General features: G+C 39.9%; 1 protein-coding gene across 2 annotated transcripts in view; it reads left to right on the forward strand.

Moving 5' to 3' along the window:
- The first annotated feature begins 1,577 nt into the window (after positions 1-1,577).
- GUCY1B1 (guanylate cyclase 1 soluble subunit beta 1) overlaps positions 1,578-25,790 on the forward strand; it is a 44,863-nt gene continuing 20,650 nt past the window's right edge. The window contains exons 1-5 of one of the 2 annotated variants that reach the window (XM_086746855.1): positions 1,578-1,631; positions 1,989-2,062; positions 18,696-18,796; positions 19,827-19,945; positions 24,829-25,026. In XM_086746855.1, the coding sequence (XP_086602981.1) occupies positions 1,629-1,631; positions 1,989-2,062; positions 18,696-18,796; positions 19,827-19,945; positions 24,829-25,026 (495 nt within the window). In that variant the 5' untranslated portion in view covers positions 1,578-1,628. Of the gene's footprint in view, positions 1,632-1,988; positions 2,063-2,195; positions 2,539-18,695; positions 18,797-19,826; positions 19,946-24,828; positions 25,027-25,790 lie in introns of those variants that run through there. The other variant, XM_086746853.1, reaches the window with a different exon arrangement.

Below are 25,790 nucleotides of genomic sequence, written 5' to 3' on the forward strand. Positions count from 1 at the left end.
ATGTTTGCCAAATTTCTGATGGCTATCCACCCATAATTTGTCTCCTCACGTACTAGTGATTTTAACAGATCTTAACATAGATTCAAAAGTTCAACAAGCAATAGATGAGACTTCAAAAGGTATTAAATGTCGTCATTTGCTAACTTACTTACATGTAAGTTTCAACACACATACTCCATCTTTTGATGGAGTTTTTTTTTCCTTTCTTTTTTTTTCATAAATTATGTGAACAGTTCAAATGTTAAACTTATTTTGCACTATCTTACTAAGGTCTGAACTTTTGCAATGTTACATCTAGAATCCTTTTGGATAGATTAGCATCTATGGCTCTACTAATGTCACATAGCAAGGTCTCTGCCCAAGACCTACTACAGTAGTAGTCCATCAAGTATTCATCCTATAAACTTCCTAAATAGTCTCATTGTCTCTTGAATATATTTTGATCCTTTTTAAGCAAGAAAAAAAAAATCAGTAGTCTCATTAGCATTTTCATTTAATACACTGAGGTCAGGTATGTAGATGGTACAAAGGGCTTTAAACTAAACAGGTTTTTCAAGTGCCACACTATCTTTTTTTTTTGTTCCATGTATATAACACGATGTCAGCATGTTATTTCTGAACTGTCCTTGGCATGTTGTCAGCAATCCTCTGCTCAAAAACTCCTGTTGTAAGGGTCATACCTTACTTGAAGAAGCCTTTGAGAATCCGTATGCAGCAGGTTACTGGTACAATGCAGTGCTTATTCACGCTGGCTACTAACACCACAGAAAAAACCCATTACTTAAAGCGCTCATTAAAGCACCCTTTTAACTTCAGTAGCTTTTGAGAAATGAATCTTCCCAAAAGCTAAGCGGCTGCATTGGCGTATGAAACACCTGAGGAAGCATTTCTGTTCCCGCGAAGGGCACCGACGCCCGAGCAGACACTGGCCTACCCGACATGGCACCGACCTGCGCACTGGGCACCTGCTGGGCGCCTTGAGGAACCTTCCGACTCGGTGCCAGGAGGGTCCCAATGGCTCCGGCCGGAGAAAAGCATTTGGAAAATCCTTTTTCATGCGTAGGAAAGCGTAAGACAGAGGTTCGAAGGGTTCCTCGCGGAGGTGAGCATGGCGGGGGGGGGAACACCCGAGGGGGATGTATGCATTTTCTAGGCCTGTCGCTCCTTCCCTGTCCCGCACACGGCGGCCTGCGGCGACAACGAGCACGGTTATCCCGCCGGCCGCCGCCGCCTCAGCACCAGAGGAGGAGTAGGGCAACCGCAGGCCTGGCAGCGCGCACAGGGAACCGGGCTCGGCTCGGCTCGGCTCGGCTCGGCTCGGCCCGCCATCTCCCCACCAGGCGAACGCACCGCAGCCCCGCACCGCCCGCCCGTGGCTCGGGCCCTCGCGCCCGCCGCTCGCGCTCCCACGCGCCCAGCCCCCGCCGCATCCCTCAGCCACCCGCAGTCCCGCCCCCGCCTCTGATTGGAGAACAGCACGGCGGCCGCGCCCGTCATTGGATACTAGAGCGGCGGCCGCGCTCGCCATTGGCTGTCGGCGGGTGCCACTCGGGGTGGTGGCGGCCGGGGGAGGTGGTGAGGCGATCGGGACCGATTTTCTGCTGGGCGGCGGAGGCAGTGGCGGCATCATGGTGAGCTCCAGCCGGCCACCTTCCCTACCCAGGACACCGAGGCTGACGGAGCATGTCTAGGCTAGGCTGGGCTAGGCTAGGCTAGGCTAGGCTGGGCTGGGCTGGGCTGGTCCGGGCCCAAGGTGGGAGGGAAGGTGCTGAATCCGCTTGGGAAGAGGGAGCCGGGAGGGGAGCCGGGCCCCAGCCCTGTGTTTTGGAGGGAGATGGGGAGGCTGTTTCGGAGGGGTTGCTTCCCGCCGGAGCGACCGGCACTGGGATGGGAGGGGTGAGGCGGGATGCTGCGGGATGCTGCGGGGCGGTGGAAGGGGCTCCCCCGCCCGGTACCTGACCGTGCCGCCGCCTGGCCCTGCCCCGCAGTACGGCTTCGTCAACCACGCCCTGGAGCTGCTCGTCATCCGCAACTACGGCCCCGCCGTCTGGGAGGACATCAAGTAAGTGGCCCTGCATCCCTCCCTGTGTCCCTGCGTGTATGTGTGCCCCTGCGTGTCCCGCCGCTGGGCCCGGGCCGGGCCCGCCCGCCTGCGGGGGTAGCTGTCAGGGTTCGCCGCCCGGCGCGGCTCTCCGGTACCGGCGGGTCTGCACAAGCGGCTGCTGGCGGGCAGCGGCTGGCGGCCGCCCCCGGGAGGTGGCTCAGAGCCGTGAGAGAACCAGCGGGGTTCTTGCCGCGTTTCGTCCCGCTCGAGGCCTTTCTTAACGCCGCCGGGACCGGCTTTGTGCCGTCTGTAGCGGTCTCCAGGAGCCGCAGCTGAGGTGGTTCTGGTCCCTGCGGCTCCCTCGGTTGTACGAAGTATATGGCAAAAGCAGGCAAAACGTCCCAGAAGCCGCGGAAGCCCTTCCTTGAGTCAGACCACCAGATGAACCCTGCCACAGTTACATCTCTTTGCATTCCTGAAAGAACTGAAATACAGTTTGTAGCTCGTAAACTCTACCTAAAACGGGTGTGAGAGTTTGGTAATGTGCTCTGCTTGAAATTTTAAGAAGTCACTGCTATAGAGCAATATATATAAGAATGAACATGTGAGAATGATTTTTGACTTTCTTGTCTTGAACCTGATTTCCTGTCCAACCCTTGCTTGTCTGGCAGTATAGCATTTTTCCAAGGGGATGACTGTCTTCACTTTACACTGTTGATGAATTGTGAGATTGCACAAAAAGTTTGAAATGGGTAGTGCACACAAAATTCTATTTACCATAGCATAGTAGCATTGATATTTGGGCAAAGCTACAATAAATATTTTTTAAAAGAAAAAAATGCTTACAGAGTTGTAAGCTTACTTTGTAAGGCTTCAGGTAACTATGTAGTTAAAAGAAAGAGTTTAAATATGATATCTTGATATTGTATGGTTTTAAGGAAGAAGTAGATTATCCGGCTTGGAGAAAGTGGTCTTCTTTCAACTAGACACCTTCTTCTATACTCCTCTCATTTATTTTGGGGCAATTTTAATATGTCAATGTAGCTGTCTTGCCATTGTCCTAATACAATTTTTGGAGTTAAAGGACTGCTCTTGATTGTGAGATTTTTGTGACCATGATACTTTTTTCATTAATCCATTCATTAAGAATGTGGTAATTTTACACGGTACTATGAAATCAGAGTGTCATAGAAATGTTGGTTGGAAGGGACCCCTGGAGGTCATCTAGTCCTGTCTCTGTTCCAGCCATGTTACCAGCACTAGATCAGGGCTCAGCTCTGACTTTTGTCTAGCTGAGTCTTTAAAATCACCAAAGATGGAGAGTCCACAGTTCTGATTCAACAGACATTCACTATTCCAGTGATCCCTGACAGTTAGTCTTTAAATTACTCTTTGCAAGTGAAGTTCTATGCATTGCATAGATAAGTCGTCAGTGAACGACACACAGTTTTGTGCTGTAAGTTGTGAGCTATGTAAGTTTATTTTTGTTACATACCTTATCTAAACACACTCACCTATTTTGAATACTTGTGGTTTGATACTGGTTTTATATGACACATGTAAGTTAAGAGACTTAATAAAAAAAATAGTGATACATACATAGTTTTCCATGAAAAGTATAATAAAATATGTATAAAATAAAATAAAGAATGTTCACTGTTTCCTGGCTTGCGATCCCTTACCAAGATGCCTTTGAGTATTATGGTCCACTTTTGTCCAGATTACCCACTGACCAGGATTTGTACTTAAGATTAATCCATCTGAAAAGATACAGAGTTTCATCTTCTAGTACAAGATCATTGGAGATTGTCAGAGCCAGGCCATAATTCCTGATACATCCTATCTCTAAGATGTTACACACACCTAATAGAATACTGGAGATAACTAAAGCCTATGAGGAGTATTACTCATTTAACGTTTTGGAGAAATTTAATAGAAAAATATGAAGTATTTTGCTAAGGTCAGCTGTGAAAATTTGGAAAGCTGCTACATCCTGTTTCTGTTTTTCAACTGAGAAATGTTTCTGTCTTGTAGCAGCCCAACAGCTAGGCTCTGCTGCTAACTTACAGGGAAGATGGATTTCTGGAAGGAAACTGTACCACAACACCACGCAAACAGAAGAATGGAGCATGATCTGCAAGAAAGAGCCAGTGTATATGCAACAGCTGCCATAGCTCCTTATGGAAAAGGTGTTTGCAACAGGATATTTATTCAGCAGGATTTATCTTAAATGTTAGTGTATCCTAGAGTTTAGAAACCAGCAAACAAACCCCTATATGTCTCACTGGAACAAACTGTAATGGTGCTGGTTTAGGGGATGGTACAGAGTCAACTGGTAGCCACTAAATGCTTGTTGGTTTAGGTACTTACAGAGATGTTGTGGAAGAGGTTAGATGTTTTACCTTATGTAAGCAAATACAGACTTCTTGCAAAGGCTTTGTTAGGACTGTTAATCATTTATGAAACAATGCAAAGATATAGATCAGTGTTGTGGCATGCTGGATTGAATCAGTTAAATCACTGATGATTGAATTGGAGGAGTAATTGTTGAAGTCAACAGTCTTTGGCTGTTTAAAAAAATGCAGTCTTAGTGTGGTTGAATTTGCAGCAACTTAAGCATTTCTGCGAAGCAGAAAGGCCTCTGGGTACTTCAGTACAAAATTTGGCATCTAAGCTTTTTGTTTTTTTTTTTTTTTGAGCTGATCATATACTGCTATTTCGTTCTCCCTGTAGTTACCACAGAAGCTGTGAATCAGCATTGCAGAGTGGTGGGTTGTGATTGCTGAGTGATTTTCAAATGCCAGTGGGTGAATTTATACTTAATATTGATAAAAGTGAGTAAACTAAGTAATGAAAACAGGTAAATTTTACTGAATATCAATTTTGCCAGCTCAATGGAAATATGTCGTAGTTTTGCTAAAGAACTAGAATTAAAATGGTTAAAACCCAAACCAGTTCAAAGCCATCTATTTCTGAACCAACATTGTTGATCCCGAATAGGTTGAATTCAAACTAAGATGAAGAAAGGTGGTATATGAGTGAGGAAAGGTCATCTTAATTTATGGAGCCTTTATTAATTTTCTCAATGACGAAGTCTTAAAAATTTGTTTTTCCTGGATTTTTCTCTAGCTACTACTCATAGAACTGAGAATTTGGGCTTGTGGACAGTTTTTTCCTGATGAAGCCCTTAGAAGCATTAGAGAGATTTAGTGAAGCTGGATGAGAGAGGCGAAGTGAGAGCCACTTGGGAGAGTTGCTGAACTCTGCAGTAGCTGTTTTTTGTTAGTGGAAAGTGAAGATAATTCAGCATAATAATTTATTTTGCTTACTGGCAGTTGTAAGCTGCATATACACTTCTTATTGTAGTTCACTCCTTCAGTCCTTGGAAGGGGAGACTTAGCACCTGGAATACATGGGTCGTGCTTCTTTGATCAGCACTCTGCAAAGAGTTATTAGTAAACAGACTTACTTAGAGCTGTTAACCACATTTTTACTGAGAAGACACTTTTGATTTTTCCCTTCCCTGCTTAAGAGAAAACCTCTCTCAAATCCCTCATTTTGTCACTGTTACATCCAGAGGGCTATTTCAGATTGTGTGGCCGCAATTGCAATGACTTGAATAGATGGTTCTCAAGATTCCTTTGGCAATGGAGCTCTTCAATTCCTCTGTAGCCAATATAAACACTAGCTAACATAAACTAAAAATTGTCAGGACTGACCATTCTCACATACATGCAGTTGTGTGCTCATGTCTGATCAAGGCCAAATTTGTACTGCTGGGTCATATGGTAGTGTGTGAATGTGATGCTACGTAGTGTGTGTGGAATTACTGTCTGTGTATCTGTCCAAAACAAAACAGAGAGATTACCCACAAGACTTATGAAGTTCTATCTTTTCTGGTATGTTTTTGTGGTGGACGGATGTGTGGCTACATATTTTTAAAAGGGGCTTCTATCATGATAAAATCTGAGCTCTTCTGCAACAGATGTCACACCTGGCTGAGCCGAATAGCCAATATATGTGAAATTCTGAGCACTCCATTCAGCAACTCTAAAGGTTTAATTGTGTAACAAGCTTTAACAGAGAGGTCTTCTTGAAACAGCTCCAGGACAATACGTGGGAGTTAGAGCAAGGTTGTCAGCAGGGAATATGTACATAGTCATTTATCCTGTGTTTCACAACAGTATCCCTCTGTGTTTGATTAAATGAACACAGGCTTTTCCCACAGGCTCCTAAGTAGGAATTTAGGCCAGGTTAGATGCTCAAACTGTGACGCTTTCAAATATATTACCAAGAAAAGGAATGAGAACTTAAATATCTTATTAAAAATGCATTAAAATGCTTCATCACAAGACTGTAGAATAAATTCCTATTTTTCCCAGAGAGGTACATGAAAGATCTGGTTTTAGGAAATGAAATTGTACAACCAGTTAACTGCAGTCTTCATCTTCCTTCTGTTTCTATGGTAGAAGTCCCCGCAAAAAACATGTGTAGCCTGATGAGCATGGAAAAACTAGATAAGAAGTTGAAAACTCTGTGTTTGCAAAAAGTAACTGTAGACGTCAAACCACTTTTTAATTGATTCTAGAAAATAATATCTGTGTTGAAAGTTGCACAGCAGCAAAATAGTCATTTTGTGCCCCAAGAGCCATGTATCCTTTGCTGGCTGTACCTTAGCGTGGGATGCAGAAAGCAAGTAGTAGTCTTGCTTTCTGAAAGTAGTCTTTTTCTGGTGCTCAGTGCTTAATGTAGAATTGCCCTTTTTTGTCCTCCTTTCGTGGGTTAGGCTGGCACATGCTGTCCACACATGCTCTTAAATGCCAAGACTCCAGGTCTGTGGAGCCTGCTGGGTAGCTCAAAATTTACGTGGACCCAATGGTCTGGAAATGCATGCAAAGAAGGAGCCAAAGTCAATTGCTTGTCCTATGAGGAAGGAAATTTTGTTGTTCTCCCCTAGCCTTCGCACATTATTACCTAGCAAGGCTCCAGGCTAGTTGACTCTTCAGAATTTGTCTGGAACTGTCCTGTTATGATTACAATGGTGAAACACTGAGGGTTGATAAACTGTCCTGGTGCAGTGTACATGGAAAGGTTCTCCTCAGTTTCCAATTGGGTTCAACTGAAGTGGTAGAAAACTCAGTACAATTTGGGGAAGTGTAATAAACTGCAGGAAAGAAAATGAAACAGACACAGTACTTCTGCATCGTATAAGTAAATGTTAACATAGGTCAGACTTTAGTTACTCAGTGTGGCTTTTGCTTTAAAATGTAGGTGATTTAAGAATACATGTTTATTGGGTAAGTATTCAAAGGCATTCCTAGCAGTTAGGTACATCAGTGTTGTTACAAGTTGACTAGTTAAGTCAGGAGAAGTAGATGCTTTTATTCATTTATGCATTTAAAAATGTCCTCCACTGACGTTCACTAGAATTTAGATACTTATAAACTCATTCACAGGATGTGATATTCTGATTGATTTTATTTGAAGAGATATTTCAAAATAGTAAATAAAGTAAGATAAAATAATATAATAGAAAATCTACTCAACTTTGCCTTTAAGAATATATATTACAATTTTTTTTACAGGGGACAGAATTGGATTTTTTTTTTAAACTTGCATTGTTTCTTGGGAATTTCTTGCATAGCAAAACCTGTCCATTTTTTATGCTTCTTAAACAAAGCAAATAATCACTAGCTTGATTCATTGTGTCCATATACTGAGTTCAGAATGTCACCTTGTCAAAGATGTTTTTTTCTGCTTACTAATATGGCAAAACACAATTTTCATTTGTTGACAAATCCTGTGAAAATCAAGGCTTTAGCCTATTACTATTGCTTAGCACAACGTTTAGATGTAAAAATAATTCATACTGCAGAATAGTTTACCTTTTCAGAAACCTAGAAAAATCCACACAATAGGTGTAATGAAAGACCGTTGTTACAAGTTGCAACAGTAAGCTCTTAAGAGGTGTTGGAATTCAGATAACTCGTAAGTGTGATGCTGGTGGCATGTAAAGCCCACGAAAGCTGTGTTTTGAGCATAAAAAGTGCTGAGTACCTTGAAAAAACAGGTCTACCTATCTCAAACTGGGTACCCAAAATTAATGAAACCTTTTTGACCCATGGTAGTCTTGCCCATTTAAAATGGAAATGGTATAATTGGCCTCATGAGCTTGTTGGAGAGCTAATTAATTAATGCATGTGCATGCAAATAATATAGGGATCAATTCCACAGAAAGGCTTGTTAGGAATGAATAATTCTGTTTTCAGAGGTGGGTTTTAAATCTATGCTGTAAGTCAAGCCTGAGAATAAAGTAAAATATGGAACAGTTGTGCATTCAGTGACTAAGACGTAACTTCAGTACTGAAAGAACCGGAAGCCTGGAGGAACAGGATTGGGTTCTGTGGGCTCCTGGGTGTGACTGGTCGGTTGTGTCATGCAGGCTCAGGGAGAAGCAGGGAAATGTGGTTTGGAGCAAGCTTCACTCATGTTGCTGTGAGAGGTACCCGAGTCCGCCTTTCGTAGTTTCACAAAACAACAACAAAAAGCTCATCAAATGCTTGTTGCTCTTTATGAGACACTAGTTTTATTTCTTCATAATCATTCTGGAAAATGTCATGTTTTCTAAGTTTTCAGCTGACCATAGTTTCTATATATAGGGCAACCCTTTAAAAGCAGGTAGAAGAGTGCCATAGTCTATACCAGTCTGTCTACAGTGTTAACAGTGTCACCTCTGCTAGGAGAGGAAATGGATAATCATCAGCTTTGAATGCAAAGTTTTTTGAGAGACTCTATTTGTATATGTAGAAACATATGCATATAAATATTTACATGTATGTATACATGTGTGTGTGAGTGTGCATATTATGTCTACATAACCACAATGTGGCCTGGGCAATAAAAATGCAAACTAAACAGGAGATAAGAATCAAAGATCTGTACAAAATGTAAGGTGTGGCATTTCAGTTAGTTATCATGTGTACTTGAAGCGAGTAAAAAGCCTTCCAGTTATTTGTGGTATTTCTCAACCAGGGCTGATTTGCAAGAGAACCTTGGTGCCCAACTCCTTTTAGACATCTAAGTGTAAGCTTGGATGTGCCTAGGACTTCAGTTTTTCTTGATCCTATTAATGCCTTTGGGATTTCTCCATCAAATTACTGGCTTTCCTATTCCATTCTTATGTACTTCTCTTCCCAGAAACTGTAGAATAAATCCAGGTGACTGACAAGTGGGTTATGGATTTTACCACAGAGACACGAATAGGTGTATATTGCAGTGGTGGTAATCAGTCCTGTGTGAATCATCTCTCTTGCTTTGTTGAACTGCTGTGAGCTTGCTCAGTATTTCCTTTTCCCAGCCCACATCTGATTTATTATAAAGAATGCTTGCTTTACAGTTTACCTAAAGTTACTGATTCTTTCATGCTCAAAAACATTGCAGGCATACTGTGTTAATTATCTTAATTGTGTTCTCACTATGAACACTGGTGAAAAAAAAAGACTATTCACTAGTGTTTTAGATTGGAAGTCCATACTTATTTTTGTTCCTGTAGGACTCAGTTATAATTAATTGCACTGGTCTGTGGAAAAACATGAAAATTGATTTTTTCTCTGCCTCCTTAGCACCATGTGGGTTTACCCAGTGCTGAAGATGGAGTTTTCTGTTCAATCAATCTCATAACAATTTTTTTAAAAAAGCTGATTACTTGTAAATGCATGTCAGAAAGAGATTTTGGAAAGCTCTTAGTGGTGTGAAAGGACAATAGATTATTTTTTTTTAACCCATAAACCTCTTAACATTAATGAGTGTTTACCCAGAAAGTGGCATTAAGTAGGAACATTTATTGTTGTTTATGTTTCTAAGTCATTTTTTCATACTATTCCAAAGTTCTAAGCAGTATTTTTTAGGTTTTCTTAACTGATGCTGAATAAATGATTCTTCATGGGTCTGGAGGTTAATATTCACAAGATTTATAAGGTCAGGGCACTGCACTTCCTGCTCCTTCAGCTCCTCACAGCGGAAGGACCTGCTTGGAGGTCAGGAGTTTAAACTGTGTGGATGCCAAATTCTTTAATTCATCTGGGAAAGATTTGGCTAAAAGGAAATAGTGGTATGTTGTGAAATACGGCCTGAATGTTCTTGCTGTATCTCAGGTACTTTGCAGTTTTCCCAGAACAGAGAAGTGCTTTTAGACCTGTCAGGATACCAGGTGTTATAAACATATCACTCACTCTTATAAATGAAATGCTTAAAAAAATGTTTTGTAAATACCATTCCTTTTAGTCCACTTATGTAAAAGGAAGCAAAGTAATACCAGCTTTATAGTTTTAATAATATTTTTAGTATTTGGAGTAGTAGCAAATAACTTGTGCATTTGTTAACTCTATCTTCTAGGTTTATCTTGTTTTGAAAACCTACATTAAACACTCTCATATCCAGCCTGTAAAACTGGGAAATAGCTAAGAACTCTGAAGTCTATAAATACACCTATTTACTTTACCCAGAACGTCATTTTCCTGGACAGATTCCCGTTTTTATTTAATCTTGTAACTTAATATAATTTATGTTTTTCCCAGCTGAGTGTTTTAAAATATCTCTGGACCATCCACAGCATGTACAAGTCTATTTTCTTTTTTTCCTTTTGGGAGGAGTGAGAAGAGCGGTTCAATATTTTTAATCATTTTTAGCAAAGCATCTTTGTGAAATAGAAGAAAAAAGATGAGAAGCATTTTGAAAACACAAACCATCTGTGAAGTAATATAATGAGCATTTTAATATAAAAGAGATGCAGAGACAATTATTCTGGTTTCACTGATACCATCTTTAGTTCTGACAGATGTAATTCTGTTTAATAGTGTTACTCTTGGAACGGAATTAAACTTGACATGCTCCTATCAGTGAGATCAGAACCATGCTGGGTTTCTAAGTGCAGTAGTGTTTTTTTTTGTCATTAAGATTGTTTTGACTGGTCTCTTCAATTTAACAAGCACTTTTTCCATCCTCAGTACACCAAGACTACTTAAGCACAATGGTGGCAGAAGTCCCAACACAAACAATACCTATCATGGAAGAAGTCCTAGAGGTGGTCTTGGACCTAGCTGTTGTTGTGGTATGTTCAAGGTGACACACCCAGGGCATGCACTTCAGACTGGAGTTTTGATAGGAAGAGATCCAGTTGTGCTTTTGGGACACTAGGTAATCTGTTAAAGTGACACCAACACCTTCTAAGTGATAATGTTGTATCAGAGAGGAGCCTGTGCATCTTCAGGGCACGAAGTAATTGTTCCATGCAGTCTTGTACTGTCTTTTTTTCCTGTTTGTATCCATTACATTTTCTCAATATTTAGTGGATGTGAAGTTCTATAATGGGAAAGGTTCTTTTTCAGTAAGAATGTTTTGGTTTTTTTTTTAATTCCAGCTTTATGACTGACTACAGAGACAGGGTAACAAGTGCTACTTCACAGCAACTTTCTTGATTATTATTTACTCGAATTCCCTTTAAATGCTGCAATCTAACTGCAAAACTACATTAAAATCCACTTTGTGCAGACAGGGCTATATAAGTAAGACCAGCCTGACATAGCTTCTTGCTATGTCCAACAGTCTTGCCTGTAAAATCTCTAAAGATTGCGAAATAAATCCATACTACATCAAAACAGAGAAAATATTTTCTCTATGTGAAATAACGTGTGCAATCTGTGGTTTAAAAATCTGCAGTGCAAGATCTGTTCTGATTTTAAGAATGAATTTTGTCGGAAAGTTTGTCCACACTTAACATTTCATCCATCTCTGTGAATTATTAACATTACCTTTGAACATTAGTAGCGTGTTTTCAAATACTAAGCTAGTTTCACAATGGGAAGGATTTTCAAAGGGCTCATTGTACACACGTAGTTATCACCTCTAAGGCTGTTCTGTGCTGCTAGACCAACAGCAGTTTAGGGGGTGTTAGCATGACTGATGGAAGAAAGGCTGCTTTAAGACTTGATCCCGCTTTGATCTACTCAATAGGAATTTTTCCACTGATTTCGAGGTCAAACCTGTACATGAAAAATGGCCTCTATATAGCTGTGTTATTTTCCATGGTGCAATGATTAAAGTTCTTTTTTTCCCAGTAAACTTCCTCACATTAACCTGGATAATATAAACATTCTGGAGGAAAACAAGGGCATTTTAGAAAAAAGTCTGGGCTGGAATCTTTGTTTCCCACAATTCGAATAGCTCTGTGTAATCATTCAAAATTAGTCTAGAGTAAATAAAAAGGGCTGCCAGACCATAGCAGTTAGGAGAGGCATAACAGAGGATGTAAGTTTAGAACGATGAAATATCACATCCCATGTGCCGACAAGAGGAGTCATTTTGGGCAAGAGCATTAAAATCCTGGACTTTTAAAAAGTTTTGAATGTAAACTTCCTGGGGAGCAGAGCAGACCCTTCTTCTGTCTCTAGAAATGTAAATGAAACATTAATTGTAAATTCTGCTCTGTTTGACTTAGAAGTTATTTTGAAAGAAAGGCCATATAAAAGTTAAAAGTTTGCTACTGTAGAGCTGCTACTTCACTAAAGAATTAATCAAGGCTTGGGAATTTGCCAGAGCCTGTTGGTTTTGGCTCATTTCCCATCAAGCCCTTAAGAAAGCCACCAAAATGTTGTTGCTGTTAATGCCTTTGTGATCAAACACTGTGATCTGCAGAAAACATTAGAGCTATGCTAATTTACTCCCATAATTTTATGTGGTCAAAAACTAGGAATAAAGATAACACCAAAACATTTCAAGGGAAATGCTAGTTTTTCATAAAGCTATGGATTATGAAGTTTTCTATGAAATATGGTCAGACAAATGTAAATTCTTTGCATATAAGGGTGCTGTGGTATACTGCAGTTCTAATCCCAACTCATGAACCGTCCGTAAGCCCGGAGAGGGAAGCTGTTCAGAGGAGAACAGTCGCAGCCTTCTGTCTTTTAAAGTTCGTGTACTCAAGTTTGTAGCCATACGTTGTTGTTCCATATAGGCAGGTTTGCTTTCATACATGGTATCAAAGTTAAAAACAGCTGTGTCACACTGGAGGAATTACTGTTGATGGACAGCCAACCACAGCAGCTCGAAAGCAGCCTCACTTTTAGTATCGGTTTTAACAATTTTCAAAACACTATCATGTATTTCTTCATGTCGCCCTTGTTGTAGAACCAGTTCCTTAGTGTAAATGCAGGCAGGTTTGATAGATCAGGTAGGGGTCAGTTAATTAGGTGAGAAAACTGCAGCCATGAGGAAACAATTTAGGGATTGCCCATTCACCTGAACGAACATTTCAGTGACTCTGTCCTCTTCCCTAGGCTGCTGATGGTCACATCGTAGTCAACCTCTCTGGTGCTGATAGCTGTGATGCTATGCTCTCTGAAACAATTTTATTAGAGGACCCGCAATTTGTAGACTTGCTGAAGGACAATTGCCTCTGTAAAAATACGAGGGTTTTCACATTGCATTGGCCATTTTGGATAAGCTCACAGCAGCATTTCACCATCACATGTAGTCTTAAGGCTAATCAAATATTTCTGAGAGAAAGACTTTTGGAAATTCTCACTGCTGTCACATTACTGAGGGAGGCAGAAAGGCTTCAAAAGTTGCAGACCCAGCTCACTGGTGGCACGTGAAAGGCTCCAGCTGACTTCACTGAACTGCAGTCACTCCATCTGGCTACACATTGTTCTGTATGCACAGCAACGTCTGTGACCAGGTGATAAAGCAGACAGGGAAATCCATCCAGCAGAAAAATAACCCAGAAAAACAAACCATAGAATAATAGAATAGTTTGGGTTGGAAGAGACCTTTAAAGGTCACCTAGTCCAACCTCCCTGCAAGGAGCAGGGACATCTCCAACCAGATCAGGTTGCTCAGAGTCCCATCCATCCTGGCCTTTAATGTTTCCAGGGATGGGGAATCTACCACCTCTCTGGATAACCTCTTCGGTGCTTCACCATCCTTGTAAAAAATGTCTTCCTTTTAGCTAGTCTAAATCTACCTCCTATTTTAGAAGCACTGCCCCTTGTTCTGTCACAACAGGCCCTGCTAAACAGTTTTTCTCCATCTTTCTTGTAAGGCCCCTTTATTAGGTACTGGAAGGCCGCTATAAGGTCTCCCTGGAGCCTCCTCTTCTCCAGGCAGAACAGCCCCAACTCTCTCAGCCTGTCTTCAGAGGAGAGGTGCTCCCCACCTCTGGTCATCTTCCTGGCCCTCCTCTGGACTTGCTCCAACTTGTCCATGTCCTTCTTGTGTTGGGGGCTTCAGAGGTGGATGCAGAACTCCAGACGGGGTCTCACCAGAGCGGAGTAGAGGAGCAGAATCACCTCCCTCGACCTGCTGGCCACGCTCCTCTTGATACAGCCCAGGATGTGGTTGGTTTTCTGGGCTGCAAGGGCGCATTGCTGGCTCATGTTGAGCTTCTTGTCCACTAGTACCGTCCAAGTCCTTCTCCTCAGGGCTGCTTTCAATCCATTCTCCCCCCAGCCTGTATTTGTGCTTGAAATTGCCTCGACCCATGTGCAGAACCTTGCACTTGGCCTGGCTGAACTTCATGAGGTTTGCACGGGCCCACCTCTCCAGCCAGTCCTTCTGGATGGCATCTCTTCCCTCCAGCATGTCGACCACACCACACAGCTTGGTGTCATCAGTGAACTTGCTGAGTCCCACTGCCCATGTCACCAACAAACATGTTAAAGAGCACCAGTCCCAATACGGACCCCTGAGGAATGCCACTCGTCACTGGTCTCCACTTGGACATTGAGCTGTTGACTGCAACTCTTTGAGTGTGGCCATCCAGCCAACTCCTCATCCAAATATACGGAGAAGATGGCTGCTAAGTGATCCAAAGCATCTAGAGAATACTGGAGAAAAACAAAATAGCTAAAATACTCTAAATGGAATAGGCATCGAAATAACCAGTGGGGATTTAAAAAAGTGGTGGCTCAGAGAAGCTGCAGGCATTGAAGAAGAACTTTGACAAAGTAAACTAAAGACAATTAAAATAAGAAAAAAAGAAGTATGGCTTGGCACAGAGAAGGAAACAGGAAAAGATCCAGTCAATGTCATTGGAAAGAGATGTAAGAAGTTTTGAAAGAGAAACCAGCATGTTCAAACTGGGGCAATTTTTAATAGAAAAAATTCTCACACACAAAAACTGAGTCTACTGGATTGTACAAGCATGCATTATTTTTGAGGATGTTCGTTGGTTTTCCAGATGTGTGTGTTATCCTTTGTGGTTTGGCTGAGATCAGAGAGACTAAAAGAAACCATTTCAGAGATGTGGGAAAGTTTGTTCAACCTTTGCAAACTTCCCTCCAAACTATATCTGACTTCCAGTTACATATCATGTTACAAGAATCAAAAAATCAAGATTATTTTTGTTTCTCATATTAATTTCAGTTCAATTCTTAGGAAATATAAACTCTACCTTCTTGTCCCTGACTGTCCCTTATATGCTTCAAGACAAAGTTTCCCACTAATAACTGCTGCTGCCCTCCTACTTAGGAACAGGAGGAATATGTGGCATGGGAGCTGTTTTCAGGAATCAGGGAGACTTGATATCCTGCAGGCTGATCTGAAGTTTTCGGAGAATGGCCTGGGAAGGGAACCAGAAGAACTATTTTGGAGTGTGAAAATGAGAGTGTTTTAGGGGACTGTGTGTACACATAGCATTCCTGCTTGCTTCTTTGTAAGTATACTGTTTCTTCAAGTGATGAATAAATAATTGTAATTGATTATTTAAAAAATATAATACTGTACTTTATCTTTTTGTATCTCTGAGCACACTCTTGCAACCAGTTTTGTCCTTCTTGCTGGTGTCCATTCTTTCATTCATTTTGGGAAGTTCCCACAGAGTTTAAGAAAAAAAAAACCCAAACATTAAGTTTACTAATTTTTGCATGCCATTGAATGGAGAATTATGTTTCCTTTATACAGAATTATATAGGATGTTTAGTCTCAGTGCCTCTATAGCCTTGTGGTATTTCTTTGGGAAAATGGCTTAGCTTGGTTTTAGCTCATTATGCCTATTCATCGAGTGAGTGTAAAAATGTATATGTCAAGTAGCAGTTACAAGTTTTCATTAATTAATTAAAAAAAGTAGATACATTTTTGAAATATAAAAACAACATGGTGTAATTTTTTTATCAGCAGTAAGAACGTGATAAGCAAGATTAAAGGAAGATGAAGAGGAAAAAGAAAATAATGGGTTCCAGACTTCCATTGATAAGTTAACAGTTTATGAATTACTAATTGGAGGGTTAAATGACAAGTAATTTAATTTAGGTCAATAGAGTACTACCATATGAGACTGGAATCAGGCCGTATCAACAGCACCATTTGCCATCTAGCAGTTTTAAGATGAACAAGAATACCTAATTCTCAGACACCTCTCCGCTTTGAGTAACACAGAAAATGTTTCTGTTTGTATGGCTGGAAAATTCCACTACAACTGTAAATGCTTGAATTGTTGTGCAGGCATTAGTATTTTGTTTTCTTTTATTTTAAAAATGAATTATACCAGCTCTAGAAAATTAGGTTTCAGTAAAAGACTTCTGTTTTGATTGACGGTTGATCATGTTATGTTGATGGAGACAAAGATTTTGAAATAAAAGAGGATGTAGGATTTTACATAGTAGATTTCGAATTTACTTTTCATAGGTTAATAATTTTTCTAATGACCATTAGAAACTTAGAGCAGGTACTGGCTCTTAAACTGTCTGTTTCAGCCTCATCTCAAGCAGGATTTCTGTCCTAGTCTGGTAAAAGCTTTTCATTACCATGGTACTAGTCAATAATTTCTTACTCATGGTTCTCTTTCATTTGTATGTTAGAAAAATAATTACTCTAGTCCTGAGTTTATGAATGTCTGATTTGCATGATATATGCTTGGTTTTTCATTAAAAAACTACTTCATAATCTGCCTTTTTGATGTTTTTTCTAATTCTGAGGCTTTTTCTGAAGAACTCCCTGTACTAATTTTTTTTTTTTTTTTTTGGTGTGACGTAAGAAGTCATTCTCTTCTAGGCTTTTCTACCTCTTTGCCTTTCTTTTGTCTTTCTGAAGTGTTCTGCATAGAGCTATGTTTAGATGAAAGAGGATCTTTTGTTTTTAATGAGGTAGCTGTGATGCTCCACCTGCAAAAATACCATGATTATGTCAGTTTGGCTGAGCCAAAATACATTCCAAGCACATAAATTATAGCATGAGTACCTAGAAATGTCTCCTCTTTTCGCACTATTTCTGCCAAGTACATTGTCTCTGTAGAAAGTCATTGTAGGTGAGATCACAGAAGGTGAACAGCTATTATAAAAAATATACTGAGAAAGAATGCTGTGTCCCTTTGCTGGATGAGGACTTCAACAAACAGAGCATGTCTTCACTGAAGACCACAGTGTGCACCCTGCATGTCCCCCTCTCTCTGCTGAAGTAGAATGTGCCAAGGATTGAGGAGCAAGTACAGAATGTGACTTGCACTTGCAACAGAGCAGGGTCGCAGCCACGTCCATTGGCATTCTCTGCACGCAGCAGGACCAGCCACACGGGGCAGCTGGCCCTTCAGCTCATGGGGTCCATCTGCCCATGAAGATGCTCCTTGTCCTCAGGAGCTGGGACTCGGCCATCACAGCAGCACCAGTGGCCTGGCTCCTGTGTGAAGCACATGGGGTAAAACAGAGGAAGGAGGACACTTGTGGCCACGCCCTAGCAACTCACTTGTGTCAAATGCAAGGCTTGGAAGGCACAGCAGTTAATGGCCTAGCCATATCAGCTTCTTTTCCTCAGGAAAAAAAAAATAGCCTACAGAGTTGTGCTGCCTTTTGGACAAACTGCTGACTCAGTGTTCATGTTGGAGAGAATAATAAATCATCCTGAAAAACAAAGGAGTTGGTTTGTTGTGGTTTTTTACTTAGCAGCAGTAGTAAGCATGCATGTGACATACGCATGAGTCTTGTCTTAAACCTGGGGGTGAGAATTGTTTAGTTTAGTGAGAAAATACATATTTTTGTTGTGCTTTAGCTAAGTAGTGACACTTTACTTATGACAAACTCGTGCAATATGAGTACAAGGCCTTACAAAATCCTAGCGTCCTTTTTTTTGTTTCTGTCTACTGGGTATGTGCAGAAGTCTGGAAAAAAAAAAGGTTTTTGTTCAGGTACCTGCATCTGGATTTTAGATTCGTCTTTGAAGTTATGTGCAAGTGGTTGTTGAAAACATCCTGTGTTTTTTGTAAATAAAGTGTAGTCAAAATTGGAAGGACTGAAAACATTTGCTTAAAAAGTGTTTAAAGAGCCCAGCTGGCGCTGGATTACTGGATATTCCCCTATTTTAAAATGCAAATTTCGTGTTTATTAGTTCTGCAACTTCTTTGTGAGTCTCTGTACTGAAAAATAATGTTTATTTTCTCACAGCTAATTATTGTTTTCTAATTTTATTAGAAAAAAATCTTTCTAATTTTCTATCTTAAGTAACTTCTTAAAGGTAGAATATATATATATAAATATATATAACAATATATAATTGTAACATATAAATGTGTTATGATACATAAATATATATGTAACAATATATGATTGATTTATCGATATGATGCTGCTCCCTCAACCAAAAATATTTTGTTCTATTTTATTTTTAGAAAGGAGGCACAACTGGATGAAGAAGGACAGTTTCTTGTCAGAATAATTTACGATGATTCTAAAACCTATGATCTGGTTGCAGCTGCAAGCAAGGTCCTTAGTAAGTAATACAGATATCTTCTTTGCCCATTCGTCACATAAAAGGTAACCCCCCCACCCCCTCAAAAAATCCATATAGCAGAGAGAAACAGGTTTTAGCACAGAAGAAGTGAAAACAGGGTACTGGTCAAAGAGGGAATTTTTTTAAAATCTCAGAAGAAAAGATTTTTTAAAAAAATTATCTAAGTTATTTTTATTCCTTTTATTCCTTTAAGTGATTTTTATTACTTCAGAAGTATTCCAAGTCATAGGTACACCTTAAACTGCAGTAACACACCTTATCTACAGAGCACGGCCAGTGTTACAAGCAGCCATGAAATAACATACCACTGAAACTACCTTGATCATACACCCAGGTTTCAGCCACTGCTGCAAGAGCAGCCTATGAATGAATCCTTGGTCTCTCTGCTGAACAAGCATGCTGAGTTACAGAAATGTTTGTGGCATGGGCACACCTCATTTCATATCTGCCATTGATTTGAGTCACATTCATATTCAGTCATTGTAGCTCTGGTCTAGAATTTAAAAGGTAGAATCCTGCCCATCAGCATTATTTTATCCGCAGACCCAAATGTGGTGTGAATTTGTTCTGATTCAGTAATTAGCCAAGAACCCGTAAGACTATGATGACTGTAGTAGTTATGTTGAACTGGAGCGGCTGATGTGTTTTCATGCTATTATAAACCAGAATTAACTCCGCTGAGGCAAGCACTACTAACAACCAAGTTCCCTTATTTTCAAGTAGTGACTTCTTATCTGTATCAAAATCTGAATTGCTATACATGCTTGAAGTGCACAATGCAGTGAAGTCATAATGGTAATTGGTAAATCCTAATGAAATTCCTGTATTGAATACTCATCATTTGCTATGTGGGCCCTGAATCTTGTTTTTCTCGTATTCTTGACCTACTGCTGGATCTGGGTAGAGTTTAGATACTGTCTTTCTTATTTATGAATACGACACTAAAGTAGTAAGCAAACTGAATGAAATGCAGTGTTTGAACTGAACCGTATTTTCCTCTTTTAACTAGATCTAAATGCTGGGGAAATTCTTCAAATGTTTGGAAAGATGTTTTTTGTGTTTTGTCAAGAATCTGGCTATGATACAATTCTACGTGTCTTGGGCTCGAATGTCAGAGAATTTTTGCAGGTAAGAATTTTGTGCCAAATTATTTCAGATACCAGACAGAAGTATGATCTAGTCCACAGATTAGATTGAGATTTGGAGACATAGGTTGTACCGTAAAATCCTCCAGTTATTTGTGGAGAGGTGTCTGAAAAGTTTCTGCCTTGGTATCTGTATTCTATAGAGCTTTCCACTGTTCAGCCATTTTTGCATTTTTGTTCTCTTTGCTTCCCAGTTGCCTGATAGAGTAATAATTTTCCCATAGCATATCTAACTGTTCAATTTCATAAAAAATGAGTGAGAAGGCAGGTAAGCTGTGGTTACAGAGGCATTCAGAAATCTGGAATTTCATTTGAAATTCCAAAAAATTGTTTTTAATAGAAGTTTTCATATGTAACAAAAGTATGGAGTATGAGAGACATGAAAAAACCTACCAATTCAAATTGTTCCTGTGTGTTAAGTAAAAAGACTTACCTTATTTATGCTAAGAGAAAATGTGGTCTTCAGATTTGTAGGATATTTCTTCTCCCAAGTTTTCTTTGACTAATTATAGATACTGGTTATTTCTAGTTGTACATTATGTACATAGCTAGGGCTCATACACAGCTTATCTCTAAGACATTATCCTTCATCCAGGAACTGAGGGTGGGATAGAGCAGCAGTGTTTAAGTCAATTTCTGTGCTTTCCTAAAACTGCAGAGCAGTGTGATACCACACTGTAAAACAAAACAAAATGAAAACTATTTTTCAGTAGCATGGAAGAAATGTAGTGACTTCTCTAAAGTGTGATTTCTAGAAAAAATGGGCTTCCCTTTTTTGTCACCTGAAAATTGTTCACTTCAAAAAAACAGTTTGGATTTAAGATTTGTGTTATATGTCACTCTTGGAGAGAACTGTGTGCTGTAATGAGTTTAAAAACACTGAACTGATTTAAGATTTCATGGGAGATTGCCCAAAAGCCGAGTGTCAAATCTCAATTGATTTGCACTGGAAATTTACAACCTCTGGTCATCTATTCCCTTAAAATCTCTCTAGCAATAATAAATGAAAAGAGCAGAGTACATAGTTTGCTGGATTACTAGAATGTTTACTTCTATGTCTCACTGCCTGCCCCAAAACCTGGATTATTCCAGAGCATCCTAGATTTAGTCAAGCAAGATTTCTTTTACAAATCCCATGGACTGTAACTGCTGAGCAGACAGACAGGGTGTGTGTATGCTCCGGCATGTGCATACTGTGTGTGATCCGTATACCGTTGTCTGTCTATGAGATGTGACATCTTTTATATTTCGTAGCTTCATTCACAGGCTGCCCTCAAAGCAAGCCTTCAAATAAATATAATTTTAAAAGATGACTCATATACTGAAATTGTTGTTAGGGTTGAGCAAAAATAGAGGAGGAGGAAAAAAAAGATGTAGCTGGCCCATTGCTCCATCAGTTCAGGTACACATAGATGGGCCAGTCCTTCCCTATTCCTTTTCCTCATCTCCTTTTCCCTGTAGTATACTTCTCTTTCCATTCCTTACCATGTATGATGGTGAAAAGACTGCACACATTTGTAGTCCACACCAAACCTCTATAAAAGCATGAACAGCATACATTCATATTCTTCTAATGACAGTATTTTGAGCTGCTTTGTTTGAATTTCAGTGCTAACAGATGACATTGGCTATTATATACTTCTGTAAATTTTAACAGGACTAATGTATTAGCAGCTGTGCCAGAAGTGTACTTTTTAGCTTTTTATTATGATGGAAAATAAACATTATCCATTATTTATTAATTTTGCATCATCCAGCAGTCAAATTAGGTCAGGAAACCATTCCTATACCTATTACAAAAATAGGTGCAGACTGGTTTTAATGTGCTGAACTTTTGTCAAATTCTTAAAATACATAATCGAGTTCCAAAAGGTGCTTCTTGAAATCTGTACTGAGTCAAGGATATACAAAATAATTGAGGGCTGCAGCTTTTTAAAGCATGTGGAAATAAATCTCATGTTTATGTTCTGTTTCCCCTGACATCTCAGAGAAAATTTAGTTTATTCATAGATGAAACACAGGTACTTCAAGCTTCACGAATGGGAAAAAAGATAGGGCAACTAAATCTATATATTTTCTATGAAATACACAGGCCTGGAAAAATGCAAATTGTACTGAAAGACACTGTGACAAAGAGAAGCAGTGTGAAAAGAGGTACTTCCTAAGAAACCCGAAGTGTGCTTTTACATTATGTTCAGTAGATTTCTGCTTAATTAAAATAAAACATTGAAGTAGCAGTTAGTTCTCTCATTTGGGGAATCATTTACATGGCTATTTAGTTGTTCATAATTGCAGTGCAATACATTTCAGGGGACTAATTCCTCTTTTAAAAAAGTTTCCGGATGCTCTGTACCACAGAGAGCATATCTTTGTATTTCAGGTGCCAGTCACAACTCTTCTGCTTTTGGGCAGGCCTGGATGTGCCTAATTTAGTATCACCGCTTGTTTTGCATCAAGATCCCTTTGTGTTTCACCATGGAGCTGATCACTGCTCTACAGAGCTCTAGAATTAGTGTCTCTGGTCCCAGCACAAGCTCTGGCATACCTCTGAGCAGTCTAGGGAGAGAGCTGAACCCAGTATTATCTGTACGTGGCTGCACATCACCCACAGCAGGTGAACAAAGTAGGAAAAAAGACACATTTGTTCTTCCAGAAGCTAAGGTATCACTTCAGAATGGATCAAATACAACGAAAAATAGAAGTGAGAGTGACAATGACAATGTCCAAATGACAGGATCTGGGAGTGATTTCAGCTTCTTGGCCTAGAAGCACATCTCTGCTGCTTCTTGACTATGTGTGGTAGCAAGGTTCTGAATGCAATCAACTCTTTGCTCACCCTATAGTCTACACACAGGGAGAAAAGGCACAATGGGGGCTAGAAAGCAGCTACAATATATCCTGGGGCAAGTCCCCCACTCTGGATGATGAGAGAGTCAAGACTGAAGGGCATATCACGTGGGCTCGCTTGTGACACTTCTTGGACAAAGTCAGTAATGGGGCAGTAGGATGGCAAAGTGGTCTTGTAGAATGAGGCTACCGCCATTTCTTAGCAACACTTGTGACAGACTTAAATATTAATAAATAGACAACCGTCTTATAAAAATTCTATCCTTGACATTGGCCATTTCCCATAACAAACTGCTTTTGAAATGTTTCAGGTGTCTATGACTGTGTAACTGGAAGATTATTGTCTTTTCCCATGTATGTCCTTAAGATTTTTTTTCCAAAAGCTCAGTGCATCCCTACTGTTTCTGAGGCATGTGTACTGAAAGAGCAGTTCTGCACTTGATTAAAGAGATTGTGGGGCACTTCCTTGGAGCCAGTCAGCTCTCTCGATCTTTTCTCATCCACACTCTTTCAAAGCAGTCTCTTCCAATTTCATTGTCTTGAACCCTGCAAAGTTCTTACAGAATTTGCCTTCAAGCATTATGCTTTTTGCAGTTGAATGCCCACTAACAGCTGAAATTAATTAACTCCCAGATTGTTGCCTCTTCAGGTTTTAATTTGGAGGTGTTGATATAGCAACAAAAACATGAATTTGAAACAAACTGAAAAACTGAAGGAGGAAGTTCCAGGCTGAGTGCATCCTACGGAATTCATTTCTAAGAGTCTCATTTCCTCTGGAGGCCTCCCAGGAGAAGAGACAGCTGTTTGAGCACTTCACAGCTCACAGGAAATCAAGTTCAATATGCTTCCACAAATTTGATGATCAGCAGATGCTCATGAAAGGTGGAGAATGGCCCAGACAGCACACTGAAAATATTTTCACCTCACTGCTGCTGCTGGCGGAAAACAATATGCAAAGCCTGGTGCTAGCAGTTACCTGGGCAGGGTGGGAGAACAACATTTAAAATATGCAGTAATGGTCTAGACTTAATATGTAGAGAAGTTGTATGAATTTTAAAACACAGGTAAATAATTATGTCGGTTGCAAGACTATCCAGCAAGGTTGCTCTAGGTAGCTCTTTCTATATTAAATATACAGCAAGTAGCAAACTGGAGCCTTGGTAATTGCTTCGTGATAAAGACAGAGCTAGTGTTGTGTTCCAAGTGTGATTTTTATCTCATTGTTCTCTTTAATGTCCTTATTTGATATGCCTATCAATTTATCATTTAGCTTTCCTCTCTTGATAGCAATTTGGTGAAAATTTAAAGTTGAATGTGTAAGACGTCCAGGATATCAGCTGGAAAAATAGACTCTTCACTTTCTTGAATAACCTGTTCTGAAACATTATTACAGCAGCTGTGATATGTTCTATGTATTCTGTGGATTTTTTCAGTTATTCTCAAAGAAAATACATATTTGAGGTTCATCTTTTAATCATTTGAATCTTTACTTTAAAAAGACTTTGTCAGGCCCTGTAAACTTGTGTTGACTGTTATGATGTCAGAAGTAGCCTGTTTCATTGAGAATAAGGAAAAAAAATCATGTTTATTCAGACATGTGTATTTGTATCTGACAGCTAAATTCACATCTGAAGAGGAGATATAGGGACTAGAATTTGGAAGGGATGAAAATGGATGAGGTACAGGATTGAGAAACACACATAAGGTCTGTAGTCACTGGAGTCTTTCAAAATACAGCATAGTCAAGCATGAATTCTTACTACCTGGAGTAATTTTTAATAGTGCTAATTTTGATGCCAACCATTGTCCAAATATTGCCACAGGAGATGAAAAGAACATTGCAAGCTATGTGAAAAGCCTGCTATGATGACAGTTCTACAAATAATAAGGCAAATGTACAGGGAGTGTGAGCAGTAGGAGAAAGGAGATGTTCAGATTAGATACAATATGTATGTACTTTCTTCCATCAGAACTAATAAGTGAATGCCTTATAATCATGTTTTTAATCTCTTCTTCCAGAACCTGGATGCTTTGCATGACCACCTTGCTACTATTTACCCGGGTATGCGAGCCCCTTCCTTTAGATGCACTGATGCGGATAAGGGGAAGGGACTCATTCTGCATTACTATTCTGAAAGAGAAGGTCTCCAGGATATTGTCATTGGAATCATCAAAACAGTAGCTCAACAGATCCACGGTACAGAAATAGATATGAAGGTAATGTTGAAGGGATGTAACACATTGGAAGTTTATGTTACTAGGACGTAATCAAGAAAATCCAAGTGAAGTGGTGGCAATCAATCATTTTTATTGTGCTGTCCTCAGTGAAGCAGTGGCATCAGTACTGACTCAGGAAAAGCCATCATCATTTGTGTTGCTTTAAGGTCAGGTCAGCCATGTGCTGAGAAGGCCAGAACTAATTTGCAAGCAGATCCAATCAGAAACAGTTCAGAACAATGTCCCTTTATTCAAAGAAGGAGATGACATGTACAGAAAGTAGGTACTGGGTTATTTTGGGTGCTTCTTTTTTTCCTTTTTACTTTATATTTGGCATATATTTCTTATTATCTACTGTGTTCTGTGAGAACATGGACATTTTGTCTCTGTGTCCTAAATTCTTCATCTATGTGCAAACTGGGAGACTGATGTGTGTTGATGAGGCCTGACTGGCAAGCAGAGTGTTTTCCTCCCAGCCTGCATGCCAGGTCCTTCGTGGAACCAAGGTGTGTTTGTGGGTCTCATACTACCATTCCATGGGAGTCTGGTTGGATATACACCTACAGCCCCAAAACTGGAAAAATGTTCCTCAGTCACAGAGTTCACATAAAATCATGTGTATTAAGTCACTTGTGAAATGGGAAAGAGGCTTCTGCTTTGTGTCCTTACAGAGCAACAGAAAGATTTAATTGATCAGGCCTTGCATATGTCATGGTATAAAATCAGAGCTTGATCCAAGGTGCAGGTATATCTGGGGAAAAACA

The sequence above is a fragment of the Chlamydotis macqueenii genome, chromosome 4 (genome assembly GCF_036417535.1).
Source record: "Chlamydotis macqueenii isolate bChlMac1 chromosome 4, bChlMac1.mat, whole genome shotgun sequence".
NCBI lineage: Eukaryota > Metazoa > Chordata > Aves > Otidiformes > Otididae > Chlamydotis > Chlamydotis macqueenii.